The 22,042-nt window shown below is 47.3% G+C and overlaps 1 protein-coding gene across 1 annotated transcript in view; it reads left to right on the forward strand.

Moving 5' to 3' along the window:
- LOC135509701 (la-related protein 1-like) overlaps nucleotides 1-22,042 on the forward strand; it is a 93,737-nt gene that overhangs the window by 39,982 nt on the left and 31,713 nt on the right. The window contains 4 exon segments of the mRNA XM_064930574.1: nucleotides 2,064-2,198; nucleotides 4,964-5,101; nucleotides 12,306-12,468; nucleotides 12,952-13,096. Of these exon segments, the coding sequence (XP_064786646.1) occupies nucleotides 2,064-2,198; nucleotides 4,964-5,101; nucleotides 12,306-12,468; nucleotides 12,952-13,096 (581 nt within the window).

The raw sequence follows: 22,042 nt of genomic DNA on the forward strand, positions 1-22,042 counted from the left end.
CGCTCGCTCTCTTTCGCTCTCTTTCGCTCGCTCTCTTTCTTGTCTTTCTCTTTCGCTCTCTTTCGCTCGCTCTTTCGCTGTCTCGCTCTCTTTCGCTGTCTCGCTCTCTTTCGCTGTCTCGCTCTCTTTTCGCTGTCTCGCTCTCTTTCTCGCTCGCTCGCTCGCTCTCTCGCTCGCTCTCTTTCTCGCTCGCTCGCTCTCTTTCTCGCTCGCTCGCTCTCTCTCTCTCGCTCGCTCTCTTTCTCGCTCGCTCTCTTTTCTCGCTCGCTCTCTCTCTTTCTCGCTCGCTCTCTCTTTCTCGCTCGCTCTCTTTCTCGCTCGCTCTCTTTCTCGCTCTCTTTCTCGCTCGCTCTCTTTCTCGCTCGCTCTCTTTCGCTCGCTCTCTTTCTCGCTGTCTCTTTCGCTCTTTCTTTCGCTCGCTGTCTCGCTCTCTCTTTTCGCTCGCTCGCTCTCTTTCGCTGTCTCGCTCTCTTTCTGTCTCGCTCTCTTTCTCGCTCGCTCTCTTTCTCGCTCGCTCTCTTTCTTTCTCTCGCTCTTTCGCTCTCTTTCTCTTTCGCTCTCTTTCTCTCTCTCTCGCTCTCTTTCTCGCTCGCTCTCTTTCTTTCTCTTTCTCTGCTCGCTTTCTTTCTCGCTTTCTCTCGCTTCTCTCTTCTCTCGCTTTCTTTCTCGCTCTTTCTCGCTTTCTCGCTCTTTCTCGCTCTTTCTCTCTCTCTTTTTTCGCTCTCTCGCTGTCTCGCTCTCTTTCTCGCTCTCTCTTTCGCTCTCTCTCGCTCGCTCTCTTTCGCTGTCTTTCGCTCTCTTTCGCTGTCTTTCGCTCTCTTTCGCTGTCTCGCTCTCTTTTTCGCTGTCTCGCTCTCTTTTTCTCGCTCTCTTTCGCTCTCTCTCTCTTTCGCTCTCTTTCACTCGCTCTCTTTCGCTCTCTCTGCTCTCTCTTTCACTGTATTGCTCTCTTTCTCTCTCGCTGTCTGGCTCTGTTTCACTGTATTGCTCTCTTTCTCGCTGTCTGGCTCTGTTTCACTGTATTGCTCTCTTTCTCTCTCGCTGTCTGGCTCTGTTTCACTGTATTGCTCTCTTTCTCTCTCGCTGTCTGGCTCTGTTTCACTATTGCTCTCTTTCTCTCTCGCTGTCTTGCTCTTTCTCTTTCGCTCTCTCTCACTCTCTTTCTCTCGCTCTCTTTCTCTCGCTCTCTTTCTCTCTCGCTGTCTGGCTCTGTTTCGCTGTATTGCTCTCTTTCTCTCTCTCGCTCTCTCTCTTTCTCTCTTTCGCTGTCTCGCTCTTTCGCTGTCTCGCTCTCTTTCGCTGTCTCGCTCTCTTTCGCTGTCTCGCTCTCTTTCGCTGTTTCTGTCTGGCTCTGTTTTGCTGTATTGCTCTCTTTCTCTCTCGCTGTCTTGCTCTCTTTCTCTGTCTCGCTTCTCTCTCGCTGTCTGGCTCTGTTTCACTGTCTTGCTCTCTTTCTTTGTCTCGCTCTCTCTGCTAAGCATTCAAAACGTGCAGAGTACTTTTGGGTATGGAGTAAAAAGTACATCATTGTTTTTAGGAATGTAGTGAAGTAAAAGTAGTCAGAAATATAGTAATGTGCAGATACCCCCCAAAAACAATTTAGTAAAAATACTTTCAAATACTACTTAATAAGTACTTTAAACCTATGCACACACTCCACTAAAAGACCACTGACACAGCCTGGCCAGCATGGGGAACTACATATTAGACTGAATAGCTTTTTGGGATGGGTTTATATATCTACCAAGTAAAACGTGAGGTATTTTTTGGGGGTGTTTTTTCTCACCTCTCAATAGGATTAGAAACCCCATTCACAATCCCAGCTGTGAAACCTTTTAAACTTTAATTGGTCTTTCACAATAAGTTACTGTGCTGCTCTGTCCATTCCCCTTACACACATCAACTAGTTTCATACTATCCCTGCCTGCCTGCCTGCATTTCACTGCAGAAAGGGACTCTTGGTCTTGGACAACAAAAAAAAACACCACAACAAAATAACTACATTGTGGAAATGTGGCAGACAGGCGACTCCCTAACGGTATTGTTTTTGTGTGTTTTTGTAGGAAACAAGCATAGGTGGGTGCCGCTGATGATGGAGGTGAAGTCTGAGGGGCCCAGAGAACGCTCAGCCTCAAGGAACAACACCCGTCAGAACGAGGTGCCCAGGATGCCCCCCAACAGGAAGAACGACCTCCGAGGTGAGTGTCATCTCCCATCGCCAACCTGACCTCTTATGGCAGCCTATGCCCTATGTAGTGCACTACATTTGACCTGTGTCCATAGGGGATTTACAAGTAGCTGCCAAAATGAAGGAAACACCAACAGTGTCTTACTAGGGCGTTGGTCACCACAAGCCGCCTGAACAGCTTCAATGCGCCTTGGCATAGATTCTACAAGCTTCTGTAACTGTATTGGAGGGATGCGATGCCATTCTTCCGTGAGGAATTCTATAAATGGGTTTTTGTTGATGGTGGTGGAAACCGCGGTCTCAGGCGCCGCTCCAGAATCTCCCTTAAGTGTTCAATTTGGCTGAGATCTGGTGACTGACAGACACACACACACACCAGGGTTCCTGTTAGAGAAATGTTGCACCAGAAAGATTTTAATTCCCCGTAACACATTATGGATTCCACCCACGGTGCTCAGAATCACATTAGATATTTGAATTCATCTTAACAGAAAAGTAATAAAGTTATAATAAAATAAAGTAGAACATTTCTTATACCAACATAACAGGTTTTATTGAAAAGCAAAACATTGCCTTCATTGTCTTCATCCCTGGTATAAAATGTTTATTTATTTATTTTTTATTTTTTTTTACCTTTATTTAACCAGGCAAGTCAGTTAAGAACAAATTCTTATTTTCAATGACGGCCTAGGAACAGTGGGTTAACTGCCTGTTCAGGGGCAGAACGACATTTTGAACTTGCACATTCTTGTCAGCTAACCACTAGGGTACCTTGTTTGAACTTGCAACATTCCGGTTACTAGTCCAACGCTCTAACCACTAGGCTACCCTGCCGCCCCAAATCATGAATTAATATAATTTAAATGTAAAAACCTTTGTCCTAGAAGAATAAATCGCCTACGCAGTGTTAGGTTCTAATAGTAAGAGTAAAAACTCGACGGACACTTGCACTCACTGTATATAGACTTTATTTTTTTTCTATTGTGTTATTGACTGTACGTTTGTTAATTCCATGTGCAACTCTGTTGTTGTTTCTGTAGCACTGCTTTGCTTTATCTTGGTCCAAATGAGTCACCCCTGGTTAAATAAATGAGAAAAAACTTGTTTTCCACTTCCCAGAGGATCAATACCTGGTTAAATAAAGGTGAAATAAAACACTGAAAAAGCACTGATAAACCCTTCCTCCTGTTTTCCTCCTACACAACAAGTTTATTCTTCCCAGAGGATCAATACAGCTGGATTAGAACAAAATATTTAACTCTTTCCTCTGACACACTTCTGAACAAGCAGTGATATTTAACCCTTCCTCCTGGCTGCTCCTACACATCTGAACAAGCCTCATCCTCCTACACATCTGAACAAGCAGTGATATTTAACCCTTCCTCCCAGGCTGAGTCTCCTCCTACACATCTGAACAAGCAGTGATATTTAACCCTTCCTCCTGGGCTGATTCTCCTCCTACACATCTGAACAGCCGACGTAAACTCAGCAAAAAAAGAAACGTCCCTTTTCAGCACCCTGTCTTTCAAAGATAATTTGTAAAAATCCAAATAACTTCACAGATCTTCATTGTAAAGGGTTTAAACACCGTTTCCCATGCTTGTTCAATGAACCATAAACAATGAATGAACATGCACCTGTCCATGAGGAGGAGATGCACTGCAGTACTTTATGCAGCTGGTGGCCACACAAGATACAGACTGTTACTTTTGATTTTGACTCTCCCTTTGTTCTGGGACACATTATTCCATTTCTGTTAGTCACATGTCTGTGGAACCTGTTCAGTCTGTCTGTTGTTGAATCTTATGTTCATACAAATATTTACACATGTTACGTTTTCTGAAAATAAACGTTGACAGTGAGCGAACGTTTCTTTTTTTGCTTTGTTTATCTTGTCTGCTAGGCAGGTCACTTAGTGATACGGGCCGTAAACTGTTATTTCTCCCTTTGTGCACAGGGACATTGTCATACTGAAACAGGAAAGGGCCTTCCTCAAACTGTTGCCACAAAGTTGAAAGCACAGAATTGTCTAGTATGTAATTGTATGCTATAGTGTTACGTTTTTTTAAGGGGCCTAGCCCGAACCATGACAAACAGCCCCATACCATTATTCCTTCTCTACCAAACTTTACAGTTGGCACTATGCATTCTGGCAGGTAGCTTTCCCAGATACGTCCGTCAGACTGCCAGATGGTGAATCGTGATTCACCACTCCAGAGAACTCATTTCCACTGATCCAGAGTCCAATGGTGGCGAGCTTTACACCACTCCAGCCGACACTTGGCATTGCACATGATGATCTTCTGTCTGTGTGCGGCTGCTCAGCCATGGAAACCCATTTCATGAAGCTTCTGATGAACAGTTCTTGTGTTGACGTTGCTTCCAGAGGCAGTTTGGAACTCTGTAGTGAGTGTTGCAACCGAGGACAGAAGATTTTTACGTGCTTCAGCACTCGGTGGTCCCATTCGGTGAGCTTTTGTGGCCTACCAGTTTGCTGCTGAGCCGTTGTTGCCCCTACATGTTTCCACTTCACAATAACAGCACTTACAGTTGGCCAGGGCAGTTCAAGCAGATCAGAAATTTGACAAACTGACTTGTTGGAAAGGTGGCATCCTATGACGTTGCCATGATGAAAGGCACTGAGCTTTTCAGTAAAGGCCATTCTACTGCCAATGTTTGTCTATGGCGATTGCATGGCTTTGTCTTTGATTTTAAACACCTCTTAGCAATGTGTGCCTGAAATCACATATATTTTTGTATATTTTCTGTTCTCAGACTGGTACAGAGGGAAGTCCGAGCGTGAATGGAGTGAGGACCATGATGAGGTGTCCAGCGTGAGGAGCGAGGGTGCTCCCTACCGTGCCGGGTTCCGGGGTCGTGGCAGGGGCCGGGGACGAGGCGGAGGCTCCAGAGGTAAGCAAAAAATATATATATAATCTCCTCCCAAAAATGCATTTCCATGCAAATGGTCAAAGTCATATCATATTGTAACTATACTGAACAAAATTATAAACGCAACATGCAACAATTGTCGCAGTTTATTTAAGGAAGTTAGTCAATAGAAATAGAGGCCCTAATTTCACAAGACTGGGCAGGGGTGCAGCCGTGGGTGGGCAGGACATTCCTGCAGTCAGCATGCCAATCGCACGCTCTGTGGCATTGTGCTGTGTGACAGAACTGCTCATTTTAAAGTGGCCTTTTATTGTCCCAAGCACAAGGTGCATCTGTGTAATAATTATGCTGTTCGGCTTCACAATTTTTTGCACAAAATAAGATGAGCTTTTTGTGTGTATGGAACATTTCTGGGGTGTTTTTATTTCAGCTCATGAAACATGTGACCAACACTTTACATTTGGGTTTCTATTTGTATCCAGTTTAGTTGGATACAGTCGACTCACATCTACTGAACTGTTCAGTGCAATTCACCTGTCTCCATTCTCTTGTATTTTTCCTTCATAATAACCTAGATCTCAATTAAATCTAAGATCTTAATGATTGAGTACAAGGAATGTCCTAAGCTATAGCATTTTTCAGGAATACACTGTAGAAAGTAACACATTACTCTAAAGATTTCAAACTCCATTTGAGGAGTCCAATTCAGTCATTTATTTGAACAAACCTACATCTTCGCTGGTGTAGCGCTGTAGGTCCGAAGTATTTTTTTGCTATTTTCACAGCGGCAGCTATGAGCGTAATATTTGGTGGTGGCACGAAAGGGCTGAATTTTGAGTAATAACTCAATTATAAGTGTGACGAGGGCTTGGCCAGTCACTGGCCAATCAAGCCTTTCCATTGCTTAATACTGCATGCGGTTATCTTAACTTCTGTAGGTTATTGACAATCTATGCGTTTTCATAAACTCCAATCTGAATTGGGGCACAGAGTTCTTGTCCTTGTCGATTGATACTACAGTTTATTAAATGGCTTGGGCTACAGTAAGGAATAATAGCAACAGTAAAAGAGCCGGTACACAAGCCAAGTGACCCAGCCGATCTCCTGTGATTACCTTTTAGTTAGCATGCTTTGTTTTAGCCAAGGCCAGTGTGCGGTCCTTCAGAAATCACACACTCTCGGTTAACACAATTGTCAAGCCGTACAGCGTGCTGTGCCATTCCTGCTCTATGAGAATCAGCCTCATTAAACTAGCTCAACTGGAATCCTACCGGTCTGCCATCTGTGTCTATGGCCCTATGGGACTCCCAATCACGGCCTGTTGTGATAAAACCTGTAATTGAACCAGGGTCTGTAGTGACGCATCTAGCACTGAGATGCAGTGACCGCTGCGCCACTCGGGAGCCCAGATATACAGTCCAGCAGGTACTCCTCCACTCCATTCCAGACGGATCTTAAGTGCTTTTCCCCGGTGCAAGACTACTACGTGAGTGAGGCTTTCACACATCCAGCAGTTCGTTCGACGCATCAGACACGGCCACCACAGCATCTACAAGATTGCGAGGTAGGCTATGTGAGCCATACACGGCATACTTCACCACACCATAGCACAGCACCGTATGATGTATATGGTCAAGAAGAGGAGTGGTATTTTCATCATGAAGGAGCGGCAAAGATGACCCCCTTCACCTTGTCACATGCAACCTCAGCCACTCGCCAGGTTCAATGGGATGCTGGCTCAGAGAGGGATCAGAGCCATCACCAGAGGGTATGGGTTAGAATCCCAGCTCGCCCACAGTCTGCAGAGAACACATGGAGATAAGCAGAGAAGCCCCCACACCCTACCCTTACCGGGAACGCAGGAAGCTGCCAACAGCTTTCCAAGCAGAGCTAGAGGAGATCCGGAAAGAGAACGAGAAGCTGCGTATATCAATCAAATGTATTTATAAAGACCTTCTTACATCAGCTGATGTCACAAAGTGCTGTACAGAAACCCAGCCTAAAACCCCAAAACGCAAGCAATGCAGGTGTAGAAGCATGGTGGCTAGGTAAAACTCCCGAGAAAGGCCAGAATCTAGGAAGAAACCGAGAGGAACCAGACTATGAAGGGTGGCCAGTCCTCTTCTGGTTGTGCCGGGTGGAGATTATAATAGAACATGGCCAAGATGTTCAAATGTTCATAGATGACCAGCAGGGCCACATAATAATAATCACAGTGGTTGTCGAGGGTGCAACAAGTCAGCACCTCATGAGTAAATGTCAGTTGGCTTTTTATTGCTGATCATTGAGAGTATCTCTACCGCTCCTGCTGTCTCTAGAGAGTTGAAAACAGCAGGTCTGGGACAGGTAGCACATCCGGTGAAAAGGTCAGGGTTCCATAGCCGCAGGCAGAACAGCAGCATGGCCAGGTGGACTGGGGACAGCAAGGAGTCATCAGGCCAGGTAGTCCTGAGGCATGGTCCTAGGGCTCAGGTCCTCAGAGAGAAAGAGAGAGAATTAGAGAAAGCATACCCCCCCGCCCCCAAAGTCTACTCAGCAACAGTCTGGCCCCAATGTACGAATTGAGTCCGTTTTTCCAGTCCACCTCATTCCCCCAGTTGAGCTAGAGGAAGAGCTCAGCGAGGAGTACGATAACGATGAGTTGGAGCAGCCAGCGTAAGAACAAGTAGTAGACCTTCTGGACAAGATGAGGGAGCTCAGTCATGAGGGATCAGGCTTCTTATGCTGCTGCTAAGCAGAGTAGACCGGCATCGGTAGTCAAGTATCCAGGCAACCCTCCATGAGAGGCTACACCTTGGCCATGTCCCTGATGGGGACTGGAGCCTACCTCCTCACCAGGCCAGTGTTGCACCTTCACACTTTTCGACACCATGGATTTTATCATGTTAATGTTAATGTTGTTATTGGGATAAAACATTTCATTGGCCTCTAAAAGTCACTCTTAAAGGCATCTAAGTGGGTATGCTGAACCTATATTGTGCAAGAAAAAATCTGTTATGCATTCTTTAGTTTTTGTTAACGTGCTGTCAGTCAAACTGTTACATTTCCAAAATCCCCTTAGTGGAAAATCATGAATTGTTATATGGAGGGCTATCAGCTGGATGGTTCCAGCACATTCGATCCTCTGTAGAACAATACTGTTGAATGGAGCTTCGCAACATGTCTTCAAGCCCAGCTCTCTCTGTGTGGTTGCGCTCCATTGCTGGTTCCGATCAATGTGTGGTTGTGCTTATGTGGAAATGGTGGAATGATCTGTCTGCTGGCTTTGCCTTGGTCTTGTGTGACCCTGATCCGGCCTCACTAAGGAAACAGTATGAACAAAACAATTTAATAACAACCAGAGTGTGTTAGGATGTGTCAAGACCTGGGATACCTCAGGGCAGTGGGGTTAGACATGGTGCTCGGGATTAAGAGTTTAAAATAATTTCCCTATTGGAGTAGTATCATAAATGTGTTGCATGCTCAAAATCCATGTGGGGTTTATTAGCTTAAGTGACCCGAGCACTGCTGCGCTCTATTGCTGCAGCTGTGGAGGAGATGGGAGAGAGAGAGGGTGGGCTCTGTTGCTGCAGCTGTGGAGGGGCTGGTGTGAGATGGGAGAGAGAGAGGGGTGGAGCTCTATTGCTGCAGCTGTGGAGGGGCTGGTGTGAGATGGGAGGGAGGGAGAGAGGGTGGAGCGCTATTGCTGCAGCTGTGGAGGAGATGAAAGAGAGAGGGTGGAGCTCTATTGCTGCAGCTGTGGAGGGGCTGGTGTGAGATGGGAGGGAGAGAGGGTGGAGCGCTATTGCTGCAGCTGTGGAGGAGATGGGAGAGAGGGTGGAGCGCTATTGCTGCAGCTGTGGAGGGGCTGGTGTGAGATGGGAGGGAGAGAGGGTGGAGCGCTATTGCTGCAGCTGTGGAGGAGATGGGAGAGAGGGTGGAGCGCTATTGCTGCAGCTGTGGAGGGGCCGATGTGAGATGGGAGAGAGAGCGGGTGGAGCTCTATTGCTGCAGCTGTGGAGTGGCTGGTGTGAGATGGGAGGGGGAGAGAGGGTGGAGAGCTATTGCTGCAGCTGTGGAGGGGCTGGTGTGAGATGGGAGGGAGAGAGGATGGAGCTCTGTTGCTGCATTGCTGCAGCTGTGGAGGGGCTGGTGTGAGATGGGAGGGAGAGAGGGTGGAGCTCTATTGCTGCAGCTGTGGAGGGGCTGGTGTGAGATGAGAGGGAAAGAGAGAGGGTGGAGCGCTATTGCTGCAGCTGTGGAGGGGCTGGTGTGAGATGGGAGGGAGAGAGGATGGAGCTCTATTGCTGCAGCTGTGGAGGGGCTGGTGTGAGATGGGAGGGAGAGAGGGTGGAGCTCTATTGCTGCAGCTGTGGAGGGGCTGGTGTGAGATGAGAGGGAAAGAGAGAGGGTGGAGCGCTATTGCTGCAGCTGTGGAGGGGCCGATGTGAGATGGGAGGGAGGGAGAGAGGGTGGAGCTCTATTGCTGCAGCTGTGGAGGGGCTGGTGTGAGATGGGAGGGAGAGAGGGTGGAGCTCTATTGCTGCAGCTGTGGAGGGGCTGGTGTGGAGATGCTGCAGCTGTGGAGGGGCTGGTGTGAGATGAGGGTGGAGCTCTATTGCTGCAGCTGTGGAGGGGCTGGTGTGAGATGGGAAAGGAGAGAGGGTGGAGCTCTATTGCTGCAGCTGTGGAGGGGCTGGTGTGAGATGGGAGGGAGAGAGGGTGGAGCTCTATTGCTGCAGCTGTGGAGGGGCTGGTGTGAGATGGAGGGAGAGAGGGTGGAGCTATTGCTGCAGCTGTGGAGATGGGAGATGGGAGGGAGAGAGGGTGGAGCTCTATTGCTGCAGCTGTGGAGGGGCTGGTGTGAGATGGGAGGGAGAGAGGGTGGAGCTCTATTGCTGCAGCTGTGGAGGGGCTGGTGTGAGATGGGAGGGAGAGAGGGTGGAGCTCTATTGCTGCAGCTGTGGAGGGGCCGATGTGAGATGGGAGGGAGGGAGAGAGGGTGGAGCTCTATTGCTGCAGCTGTGGAGGGGCTGGTGTGAGATGGGAGGGAGAGAGGGTGGAGCTCTATTGCTGCAGCTGTGGAGGGGCTGGTGTGAGATGGGAGGAGAGAGGGTGGAGCTCTATTGCTGCAGCTGTGGAGGGGCTGGTGTGAGATGGGAGGAGAGAGGGTGGAGCTCTATTGCTGCAGCTGTGGAGGGGCTGGTGTGAGATGGGAGATAGAGGGTGGAGCTCTATTGCTGCAGCTGTGGAGGAGATGGGAGAGAGAGAGAGAGAGAGGGTGGAGCTCTATTGCTGCAGCTGTGGAGGAGATGGGAGAGAGAGAGAGGGTGGAGCTCTATTGCTGCAGCTGTGGAGGGGCTGGTGTGAGATGGGAGAGAGGGTGGAGCTCTATTGCTGCAGCTGTGGAGGGGCTGGTGTGAGATGAGAGAGAGAGAGGGTGGAGCTCTATTGCTGCAGCTGTGGAGGAGATGGGAGAGAGAGAGAGGGTGGAGCTCTATTGCTGCAGCTGTGGAGGAGATGGGAGAGAGAGGGTGGAGCTCTATTGCTGCAGCTGTGGAGGGGCTGGTGTGAGATGGGAGGGAGAGAGGGTGGAGCTCTATTGCTGCAGCTGTGGAGGGGCTGGTGTGAAATGGGAGGAGAGAGGATGGAGCTCTATTGCTGCAGCTGTGGAGGGGCTGGTGTGAGATGGCAGAGAGAGAGGGTGGAGCTCTATGGCTGCAGCTGTGGAGGGGCTGGTGTGAGATGGGAGGAGAGAGGGTGGAGCTCTATGGCTGCAGCTGTGGAGGGGCTGGTGTGAGATGGGAGGAGAGAGGATGGAGCTCTATGGCTGCAGCTGTGGAGGGGCTGGTGTGAGATGGGAGGAGAGAGGATGGAGCTCTATTGCTGCAGCTGTGGAGGGGCCGGTGTGAGATGGGAGGGAGAGAGGGTGGAGCTCTATTGCTGCAGCTGTGGAGGGGCTGGTGTGAGATAAGAGAGGATGGAGCTCTATTGCTGCAGCTGTGGAGGGGCTGGTGTGAGATGGGAGGGAGAGAGGATGGAGCTCTATTGCTGCAGCTGTGGAGGGGCTGGTGTGAGATGGGAGAGAGAGAGGGTGGAGCTCTATTGCTGCAGCTGTGGAGTGGCTGGTGTGAGATGGGAGGGAGAGAGGGTGGAGCTCTATTGCTGCAGCTGTGGAGGAGATGGGAGAGAGAGGGTGGAGCTCTATTGCTGCAGCTGTGGAGGGGTCGATGTGAGATGGGAGAGAGAGAGGATGGAGCTCTATTGCTGCAGCTGTGGAGGGGCCGATGTGAGATGGGAGGGAAAGAGAGAGGGTGGAGCTCTATTGCTGCAGCTGTGGAGGGGCTGGTGTGAGATGAGAGGGAGAGAGAGGATGGAGCTCTATTGCTGCAGCTGTGGAGGGGCTGGTGTGAGATGAGAGAGAGAGAGGGTGGAGCTCTATTGCTGCAGCTGTGGAGGGGCTGGTGTGAGATGGGAGGGAGAGAGGATGGAGCTCTATTGCTGCAGCTGTGGAGGGGCTGGTGTGAGATGGGAGGGAGCAGACAGATGGAGAGATGAACTTATGTGAGTGCATTGTTTATTGTTCATTTCACTTTTGTGTATTATCTACCTCACTTGCTTTGGAAATGTTAACGTATGTTTCCCATGCCAATAAAACCCCTTGAATTTAATTGAGAGGGAGATGCAATAGTACTCACACAAGTATTCAAATACTAAAGTCCGTTTGGATATTCAAATATTCTACATCCCTTGCCTGGCTGGGCCTGTTGGTTTTGGCAACCAGCCGCTCCTCTCTCACCTCTGACTGGGCCATGGCAGTCTGCCTCTGACAGGAAAACACTGCCACCTTTCATTTGAGGAGAAAGGGGGTGGAACAGGGGAAGAGGAGTAAAGGTGACACTCCCTCCCTCCACCCACCCCCTGTTGTGATGAAACCTGCCGTTCTTCTCCTTCTCACTTGGCCGAGATCCACCTGTTTTGAGTTTTCCGACTCTTCTCTCTCCTCAGGAACACAGTGTTACTTTCAGAAGTCAAAGGATTTCCCCCCCGAGGGACACCACATTTTAAATCTTAGCTAGCCCCTATTTAGTAAATCATTGCGCGCCTTCCTGGGATTCAACAGCTGTGCTTCAAATTTCTCCCTGCTGTTGGTGAACTCTTGTAGCTCTGTAGCCTTGTTGTTGACTTGTAGTAGGCTTGTGACAGTGGCCCTGTAATGGTTTACTACTGCCGTGTCTCCTACCAGGTCACCCTGACTACCATTATGGCTACAAGGCCTACAACGGGAAGGACGGTGCCTACGGACAGAAGTTTGGTGCTCCAGTGACCTATTACTACGACAACATGAGCAGCAGTGACCTGTACACAGTGGACCAGGGCCTGCTCAAGGACTATGTCAAAAGGCAGATGTGAGTACTACCTACCTACCGTTGGTTACCTTGCTTTAAACGTACTACCATTGGTAACGATGCGTCATAAGTTCTACCATTGGTTACTACGCTTTATAGGTCAGTGTTTCAAGAGGAAGCAGATGTCACTGTTGTTCAGCCTTGGAATAGTGTAATATAATATATATGCCATTTAGCAGACACTTTTATCCAAACCGACTTAAACATGCATGCATACTTTCTCATATGGGTGGCCCCAGAAAATAACATCTCCTTAACAACGGATGACAATTGAAATGACGTTTATCTCCAACTCAAACGATGCTGAGAACATGGGCAAATATTTAGTCTCAACTTTTCCCACATTATGTCATTGTATTCCCTGACAAGGGCTTGGCTGACAGTGTTTCTTCCATTGAACATGCCTTCATAATAAAGGCATTTTAATTATAGGAAGAGTACCTTGATCCTCCTTGTTTTTGAACTTTCCGCGTCTCTCCGTAGTGAGTACTACTTTAGCCTTGGCAACCTGGAGCGGGACTTCTTCCTGCGCAAGAAGATGGACCAGGAGGGCTTCCTGTCTCTTGGCCTGATTGCCAGCTTCCACAGGGTGCAGGCCCTCACCACTGACGTCAGCCTCATTATAGAGGTACATTCTGTTCCTTATTTAGCCAGACGGCTTTAGTCTCATAACTAAATACGTTTCTATGCCTCAGCAGCTGTATCATTTGTAGGTAATTCATGGCTTTTCATCGAGCTTTGACTTGTAAAAAACGAGTTTCTGCAGACCGTATTAAATAGGACTAATCTCTCTTTAAACGTTGATGTTTAATATCTATCAATCTACAAAAGTATGTGGACTCCCCTTAAAATTTGGTGATTTGGCTATGTCAGCCACAGCTGTTGCTGACAGTTGTATCCAATCGATCACACAGACATGCAATCTTGATAGACAGACAAACATTGGCAGTAGAATGACCTTACTGAAACAGTCGCCCACTAGCCTAAGATCACAATGCGAAGTGTCAGCTGGAGTGGTGTACATTTTGCTGCCATTGGACTCCGGAGCAGTGGAAATTTGTTCTCTGGAGTGGGGAATCACGCTTCACTTTCTGGCAGTCCAACGGATTTATCTGGGTTTGGTGGATGCCAGGAATACACTACCGGCCCCAATGCATAGTGCCAACTGTACAGTTTGGTGGAGGAGGAATAATGGTCTGGGGCTGTTTTTCATGGTTCGGGCTAGGCCCCTTAGTTCTAGTGAAGAGAGATCTTAATGCTACAGCATACAATGACATTCTAGACGATTCTGAGCCTCCAACTTTCTGGCAACAGCTTGGGGAAGGTCCTTTCCAGTTTCAGCATGACACTACCCCCGTACGCAAAGTGAGGTCCATACAGAAATGTTTTTTCGAGATAGGTGTGGAAGAATTGACTGGCCTGCACATAGCCCTGATCTCAACCCTATCGAACACCTTTGGGATGAATTGGAACGCTGACTACGAGCCAGGCTTTTCCTTCACTCTGCGGTCCAACTCATCCCAAACCATCTCAATTGGGTTGAGGTCGGGTGATTGTGGAGGCCAGATCATCTGATGCAGCACTCAATCACTCTCCTTCTTGGTCTAATAGCCCTTACACAGCCTGGAGGTGTGTTGGTTCACTGTCCTGTTGAAAAACATAGTCTCACTAAGCCCAAACCAGATTGGATGGCGTATCGCTGCAGAATGCTGTGGTAGCCATGCTGGTTAAGTGTACCTTGAATTCTAAATAAATCACCGATAGTCACCAGCTGCAATTTCTGAGGCTGGTAACTCTAATGAACTTCCACAGCAGAGGTAACTCTGGGTCTTCCTTTCCTGTGGAGGTCCTCATGAGAACCAGTTCCATCATAGCACTTGATGGTTTTTGTGACTGCACAGTTTTTGAAATGTTCCGGATTGACTGACCATGTCTTAAAGTAATAATGGACTGCTTATTTGAGCTGTTCTTGCCACAATATGGACTTGGTATTTTTCCAAATAGGTCTATCTCCTGTATACCACCCCTACCTTGTCACAACACAACTGATTGGCTCAAACGCATTACGAAGGAAAGACATTCCACAAATGAACTTTTAACAAGGCACACCTGTTAATTGAAATTCTTTCCAGGTGACTACCTCATGAAGCTGGTTGAAAGAAGGCCAAGTGTGCAAAGCTGTCATCAAGGCAAAGGGTGGCGACTTTGAAAGATCTCGAATATAAAATAGATTTTGATTTAACACTTTTGGTTACTACATGATTCTATGTATTATTTCCTAGTTTTGATGTAGAAAATAGTAAAAATGAAAAATACGAAAACCCTTGAATAAGTCGGTGTCAACTTTTGACTGGTACTGTATGTATGTATAGTGCATTAGGAAAGTATTCAGACCCCTTTTTCACATTTTGTTATGTTACAGCCGTATTCTTAAATTGATTCAATTGTATTTTTTCCTCATCAATCTACACACTACCTTATATTAACAAAGCAAAAAATATCACATTTACATAAGTAATCAGACCCTTTACTCAGTGCTTTGTTGAAGCACCATTGGTAGCAATTACAGCCTTGAGTCTTCTTGGGTATGACGCTACAAGCTTGGCACACCTGTATTTGGGGAGCTATTTTCAGGTCTCTCCAGATATGTTCGATTGGGGTTCAAGTCCGGGCTCTGGCTGGTCCTCTCAAGGACATGAGACTTGTCCCGACGCCACTCCTGCATTGTCTTGTATGTGTGCTTAGAATCGTTGTCCTTTTGGAAGGTGTACCTTTGCCCCAGTCTGAGGTCCTGTGCACTCTGGAGCAGGTCATCAAGGATCTCGCTCTACTTTCCTCCGTTCATCTTTCCCTTGGAGACAAGCCAGGGTCCAGTCCCTGCCGCTGAAAAACATCCCCACAGCATGATGCTGCCACCACTATGCTTCACTGCCAGGTTTCCTCCAGATGTGACACTTGGCATTCAGGCCAAAGAGTTCAATCTTGTGTTCATCAGACCAGAGAATCTTGTTTATCATGGTCTGAGATTCCTTTCGGTGCCTTTTGGCAACTCTTAGCGGGCTGTCATGTGCCTTTTACTGAGGAGTGACTTCTGTCTGGTCACTCCCAGAAAGGCATGATTGGTGGAGTGCTGCAGAGATGCTTGTCCTTCTGGGAAGTTCTCTCATCTCCACATAGGAACTCTGGAGCTCTGTCAGAGACCATTGGGTTCTTGATCACCACCCAGACAAAGACCCTTCTCCATCGATTGCTCAGTTTGGCCGGGCGGCCAGCTCTAGGAAGAGTCTTGTTGGTTCCAAACTTCCTCCATTTAAGAATGATGGAGACCACTGTGTTCTTGGACTTTCAATACTGCAGACATTTTTTGGTGCCCTTCCCAGATCTGTGCCTTGACACAATCCTGTCTCAGAGCTCTACAAACAATTCCCTCGACCTCATGGCTTGGTTTTTGCTCTTGGGTGCACTATCAACTGTGGGAACTTATTTAGACAGGTGTGTGCTTATCCAAATCATGTGCAATCCATGGAATCTACCACAGGCTGACTCTAATCAATTTATAGAAACATTTCAATGATGATCAATGAAAACCGGATGCACCTGAGCTCAATTTCTCTGAACATCCTCCGGCTGTCAGCTCAGCTGCGAGAAAAGGATAACCTTCTTTCTAAGTACACCGACCTTGCTGTAACCCAAGAAAACCCAATCTCAATTTTTAAATGCTTCCCAAAGAAAAGCTGTTGATTAGTCGGGCGGCGTTGATTTGTCCCAATTCAATGAACAGATGCTAAGCTCAACTCCATGGGAGACTGGACACTCGCAAGGCCCTTCATCTATCCGAGAAGATATGATCCAGCTATCAAACAGCTTCGCTCCACTTGAGACGGACCTAACAGCCCCGGGGGTCAGCACGGATCCTGGGAATATACCAGAAACCCGCGCCTAGTGTCACCCACCCCCACGGCCACCCCATACAGTTCAGCAGGTCGCTGACTCAAGACAGAGCGGTCTCGTGCCATCCTCCACCTTTCTGGGGTTTCCGATGCCATCTGCTGGTGCGAAGAGTCAAGTTAGCCTGATTTGAAGCCTCCATCCGCCCTGCCTGGGGCAGTCCCATCCCTCTCTTCCTTCCCCATCAGGTTCCATCACGGGCACCATCACTGAGGGCAGCTCGAAACGACCAAGGTCCACTATCACCCAGGAGCCCGTATCATGATATCAACTCCCTCCTGCCCATGGGTCTGGACAACTACTCCAATATTGACACCATCGTCACTCAAATATGTTTTAATGAACTCCGCTTTAGGCGATCTGAGGAACTTAGGGAGGACTACAAAGAAAAATGTAACACCCTCGCAAGCACAGGGAGGTGAATAATTATCTCTGTCCCCCTCCCGTGCTATCGAAGGGGTTTGGAGTTTTCAGCCGACTCGTTGCCCTGAACAAGAATCCGATGAAACTTTGCAGCGACAGGAATGTCTCCTTCTGTGATAACTTTCATTTGCTGTGGGTGCAACCAGCACTTTTTAAGAAACGGGATGGCCCACAGTGGCCCACACTCATTGAATTTGGCGCTTTTAAATGTTAGGTTTTTTACTAGTGATTGCTCTTTCTCGTGAATGACCCAATTTTTTTGCATGTTTCTCACTGAAATATGTCTGTCTTCAGATTATAGTGTCGCCCTTATTGAAGCCCCCCCTTGGACTAAAGCTTTTCATACTCTATCAGAAAAGGGAAAAAGGTGGGGTGACAACCTCTATTTTTACTAATGCTAACAGCTGTAAGGACATTTTGTTTGGTGACATTTGGGCATCTGTTATGCTATACTGTTTAAATGTCAACCACCAATGCTGGCCATAACCCTGTATAGGCCACCAAAGCACCGCCCCACATTCTTTACTGATTTATCTGAACTATTATCTATTGTCCTTGAGATATATTAATGTTGACAGACTGACTGAGGCCAATGCATTTATGAATCTTTTGAGCTCCATGGACTTTAACCAACATGTTGCTGGGCCCACCCATAACCTCGGCCATACTCTGGTCCTGGTTATTACCAAGGGGCTTTCTACTGGGCCCACCCATAACCATAGCCATACTCTGGTCCTGGTTATTACCAAGGGGCTTTCTAATGGACCCACCCATAACCTCGGCCATACTCTGGTCCTGGTTATTACCAAGGGGCTTTCTACTGGGCCCACCCATAACCACAGCCATACTCTGGTCCTGGTTATTACCAAGGGGCTTTCTACTGGGCCCACCCATAACCTCGGCCATACTCTGGTCCTGGTTATTACCAAGGGGCTTTCTACTGGGCCCACCCATAACCTCGGCCATACTCTGGTCCTGGTAATTACCAAGGGGCTTTCTACTGGGCCCACCCATAACCACAGCCATACTCTGGACCTGGTTATTACCAAGGGGCTTTCTACTGGGCCCACCCATAACCACAGCCATACTCTGGACCTGGTTATTGCCAAGGGGCTTTCTACTGGGCCCACCCATAACCACAGCCATACTCTGGACCTGGTTATTACCAAAGGAGCTTTCGATTGACATATCCTCTTGTTGATGTTGCTTTATCTAAATGTGATGTCTTTGTGGCAGATAACAATCATTAGTCTATCAGTCAAGCAAAACCTGATGAGCATTTTGTGCCCGAGCCTACAATGGAAAGGCATATGGATTTATATTTTCCCTGGATGACACAGACATTCTCAGGATATCACAAATGTAAGCCTTCCACCTGCCTTCTTGATCCCATGCTCACCACCTTCTTCAAAATATTTTTTAATGGCACATCTGAAGAAGTGCAAGCTATTGTTAATCACTACCTGTTCGCGGGCACTTTCCCCACTGCACTAAAAACTGCTATGGTCAAACCCCTTCTGAAGAAAAGTAATCTAGATTCTTCAACTCTTAGCAGCACTGAGAAAGTCTTAGTTAAACTGATAAATGATCTTGGAGACGACAGATGCCAATCAGGTCTCTGTCCTTGTACTCTTCGATTTAAGTTCTGCATTCAACACTGGTGACCATGATGTCCTTCTGGATAGATTGGAGAGGTGGGTTGGCCTCTCCATTCCAGTTCTAAATTGGTTTAGGACCCATTTAACCTATTTAACCTATTTAACCACAGCTAAGTCAAGACCTGGTTATTACCAAGGGGCTTTCTATTGCTGATGTTGCTTTATCTGATCACCACTGGGGATTTTTTTACAACCTTGTTGCCCATAGCACCGGGTAGTACTGAACTGATTATTAAGAAACGCTATCTTACCTTTGACATTGCTACATCATTTATTGAGTGTATAAACAATACTCCACCACCTATACGTCGTCTTGTGATGATTTAGTTGATAACTTTAATAGCAAATTAAGGGCAACCATTGATGCCGTAGCTCCAGTAAAGTTGAAAAAGGACACATCCAAACAGAGAGTCCCTCAGATGAGTGAGGAAACTAATCAATTAAAGAGAAATTACAGAAAGGCAGAGCGGAAGTGGAGACGGTCAAAGTTGAAGGTCCATTATGATCTCTGAGAGAACAACTTGGCTTATAAAACAAGGCAATTAAAAATGCCAGACGGGCTCATTTTTCTAACTTGATCACTATTAATCAGAATAATTTGAGTGCTCTTCTCGATCATTAATGATCTAATAAATCCTACCCCGCAAACCTATGTGAACCTTCCTCCATGTCTAAATGTGATGAGATATATTTCAGAGATAAGATAACATACATTAGGCATGGTATCAGTCATGCAAGACCTGATGATAAGTTTGATATGTGCCCTAGCCTGTCATGCAAAGGCATCTGGATTTATATTCTCCCTGGTTGACACAGACATACTCAGGACAGTGATATCACAACTTAAGCCTTCTACCTGCCTTCTTGATCCTATCCCCACCACCTTCTACAAAACAGTTTTTAATTGCATATCTGAAGTGCAAGCTATTGTTAAAAAAACTGCTATGGTGAAACCTCTTCTGAAAAAAAAAGTAGATTAGATTCTTCAACTCTTAGCAATTTTTGGCCAACATCCAACCTTCCATTCTTAAGCAACATTTTGTAGAAATTGGTTTTCAAACAGATAAATTACTTTTTAAGTACCAACTGTAAAAAAAAAAAATCCAATCTGTTTTCTGTACCCACCAGAGCACAGAGACAGCGTTTGTTAAAGTGGTCAATGATTTTAGAGACAACACAGATGCCAAACAGCTCTCTATCCTTAGATTGAAGTGCTGCATTTGACACAATGTCCTTCCATGATGTCCTTCTGGACAGACTGGAGAGGGGGTTGGCCTCTCCGGTCCAGTTCTGGCCTCTCCAGTTTCAGTTCTGGTTTGATCTTTGGTCCGGTACTGTTCCGTTTCTATATGTTACCCCTTGGCAGCGTTATCAGAAAGCACAGCATTGATTTTCACTACTACACAGACAATACACAACTTTACATTTTGTGTCACCAGAGGATTTTAGCTCAGATTCATTATTAGACTGTATTAGTGGGCAGTAGATAGCCTATTGGATAAGCCTAGTGGTTATGAGCTTTGGGCCAATAACCAAAAGGTCACTGGTTCAAATCCCTGGGCTGACTAGGTGGGGGGAAAAATCTGTCAATGTGCCCTTGAGCAAGGCACTTAACCCTAATTGCTCCTGTAAGTCTCTCTGGATAATAGCGTCTCCTAATTTACTAAAATGTCAAATGTAAATGTATTAGTGATTTAAATACTTGGATGGCTCACAATTTCCTCCAGCTAAATCAAGACAAGACCGAGGTACTTATTGTTGGAGCCAAAGCAGAGAGAATCTATCCGCACATTTTAATTCACAGGCAATAAAGATAAAACACCAGGTAAAAAAAACCTAGGTTTCATTTTAGATTCTGAACTCAGTTTTGAATCACACAATAGGAATGTGACCAACATAGCTTAATACCACCTGAGGAACATTGCCAAGGTGCAGACCGTTTCTCTCTGTCTGATTCAGAGACTCATCCATGTTTGACTACTGTAATGATCTCCTGTCTGGTCTACACAAGAAAGCCATTGGTCAACCGCAAAACAGAATGCTGCAGCACAGGTACTGACCAAGACCAGACAGAGCACACATTACCCCGGTTTTAAAGTCTGTCTGCGCTGGCTGCCTGTGAGTTTTAGAATTAATTTAAATATTCTTCTATTGGTTTTTAAATCAATCCACGATTGTGTACCCCAATACATTTTAGACATGGTTTTAAGTTATGTAACCTGTAGTTCCCTAGGTCCTCTGGCACTGGCCTTTTAACTATCCCAAAGCCTAGGACCAAGAGGCATGGAGAGACAGCCTTTAGTTATTATCCCCCAGCCTCTGGAATAGCCTGTCAGAGAACCTGAGGGGGGCCAAGAGGCATGGAGAGACAGCCTTTAGTTATAATGCCCCCAGCCTCTGGAATAGCCTGCCAGAGAACCTGAGGGGGGCCAAGAGGCATGGAGAGACAGCCTTTAGTTACTATCCCCCCAGCCTCTGGAATAGCCTGTCAGAGAACCTGAGGGGGACCAAGAGGCATGGAGAGACAGCCTTTAGTTATTATGCCCACAGCCTCTGGAATAGCCTGTCAGAGAACCTGAGGGGGACCAAGAGGCATGGAGAGACAGCCTTTAGTTATTATGCCCCCAGCCTCTGGAATAGCCTGTCAGAGAACCTGAGGGGGACCAAGAGGCATGGAGAGACAGCCTTTAGTTATTATGCCCCCAGCCTCTGGAATAGCCTGTCAGAGAACCTGAGGGGGACCAAGAGGCATGGAGAGACAGCCTTTAGTTATTATGCCCCCAGCCTCTGGAATAGCCTGTCAGAGAACCTGAGGGGGACCAAGAGGCATGGAGAGACAGCCTTTAGTTATTATGCCCCCAGCCTCTGGAATAGCCTGTCAGAGAACCTGAGGGGGACCAAGAGGCATGGAGAGACAGCCTTTAGTTATTATGCCCCCAGCCTCTGGAATAGCCTGTCAGAGAACCTGAGGGGGACCAAGAGGCATGGAGAGACAGCCTTTAGTTATTATGCCCCCAGCCTCTGGAATAGCCTGTCAGAGAACCTGAGGGGGACCAAGAGGCATGGAGAGACAGCCTTTAGTTATTATGCCCCCAGCCTCTGGAATAGCCTGTCAGAGAACCTGAGGGGGACCAAGAGGCATGGAGAGACAGCCTTTAGTTATTATGCCCCCAGCCTCTGGAATAGCCTGTCAGAGAACCTGAGGGGGACCAAGAGGCATGGAGAGACAGCCTTTAGTTATTATGCCCCCAGCCTCTGGAATAGCCTGTCAGAGAACCTGAGGGGGACCAAGAGGCATGGAGAGACAGCCTTTAGTTATTATGCCCCCAGCCTCTGGAATAGCCTGTCAGAGAACCTGAGGGGGACCAAGAGGCATGGAGAGACAGCCTTTAGTTATTATGCCCCCAGCCTCTGGAATAGCCTGTCAGAGAACCTGAGGGGGACCAAGAGGCATGGAGAGACAGCCTTTAGTTATTATGCCCCCAGCCTCTGGAATAGCCTGTCAGAGAACCTGAGGGGGCCAAGAGGCATGGAGAGACAGCCTT

This window comes from Oncorhynchus masou, chromosome 22, assembly GCF_036934945.1.
Source record: "Oncorhynchus masou masou isolate Uvic2021 chromosome 22, UVic_Omas_1.1, whole genome shotgun sequence".
In the NCBI taxonomy this organism is placed as follows: domain Eukaryota; kingdom Metazoa; phylum Chordata; class Actinopteri; order Salmoniformes; family Salmonidae; genus Oncorhynchus; species Oncorhynchus masou.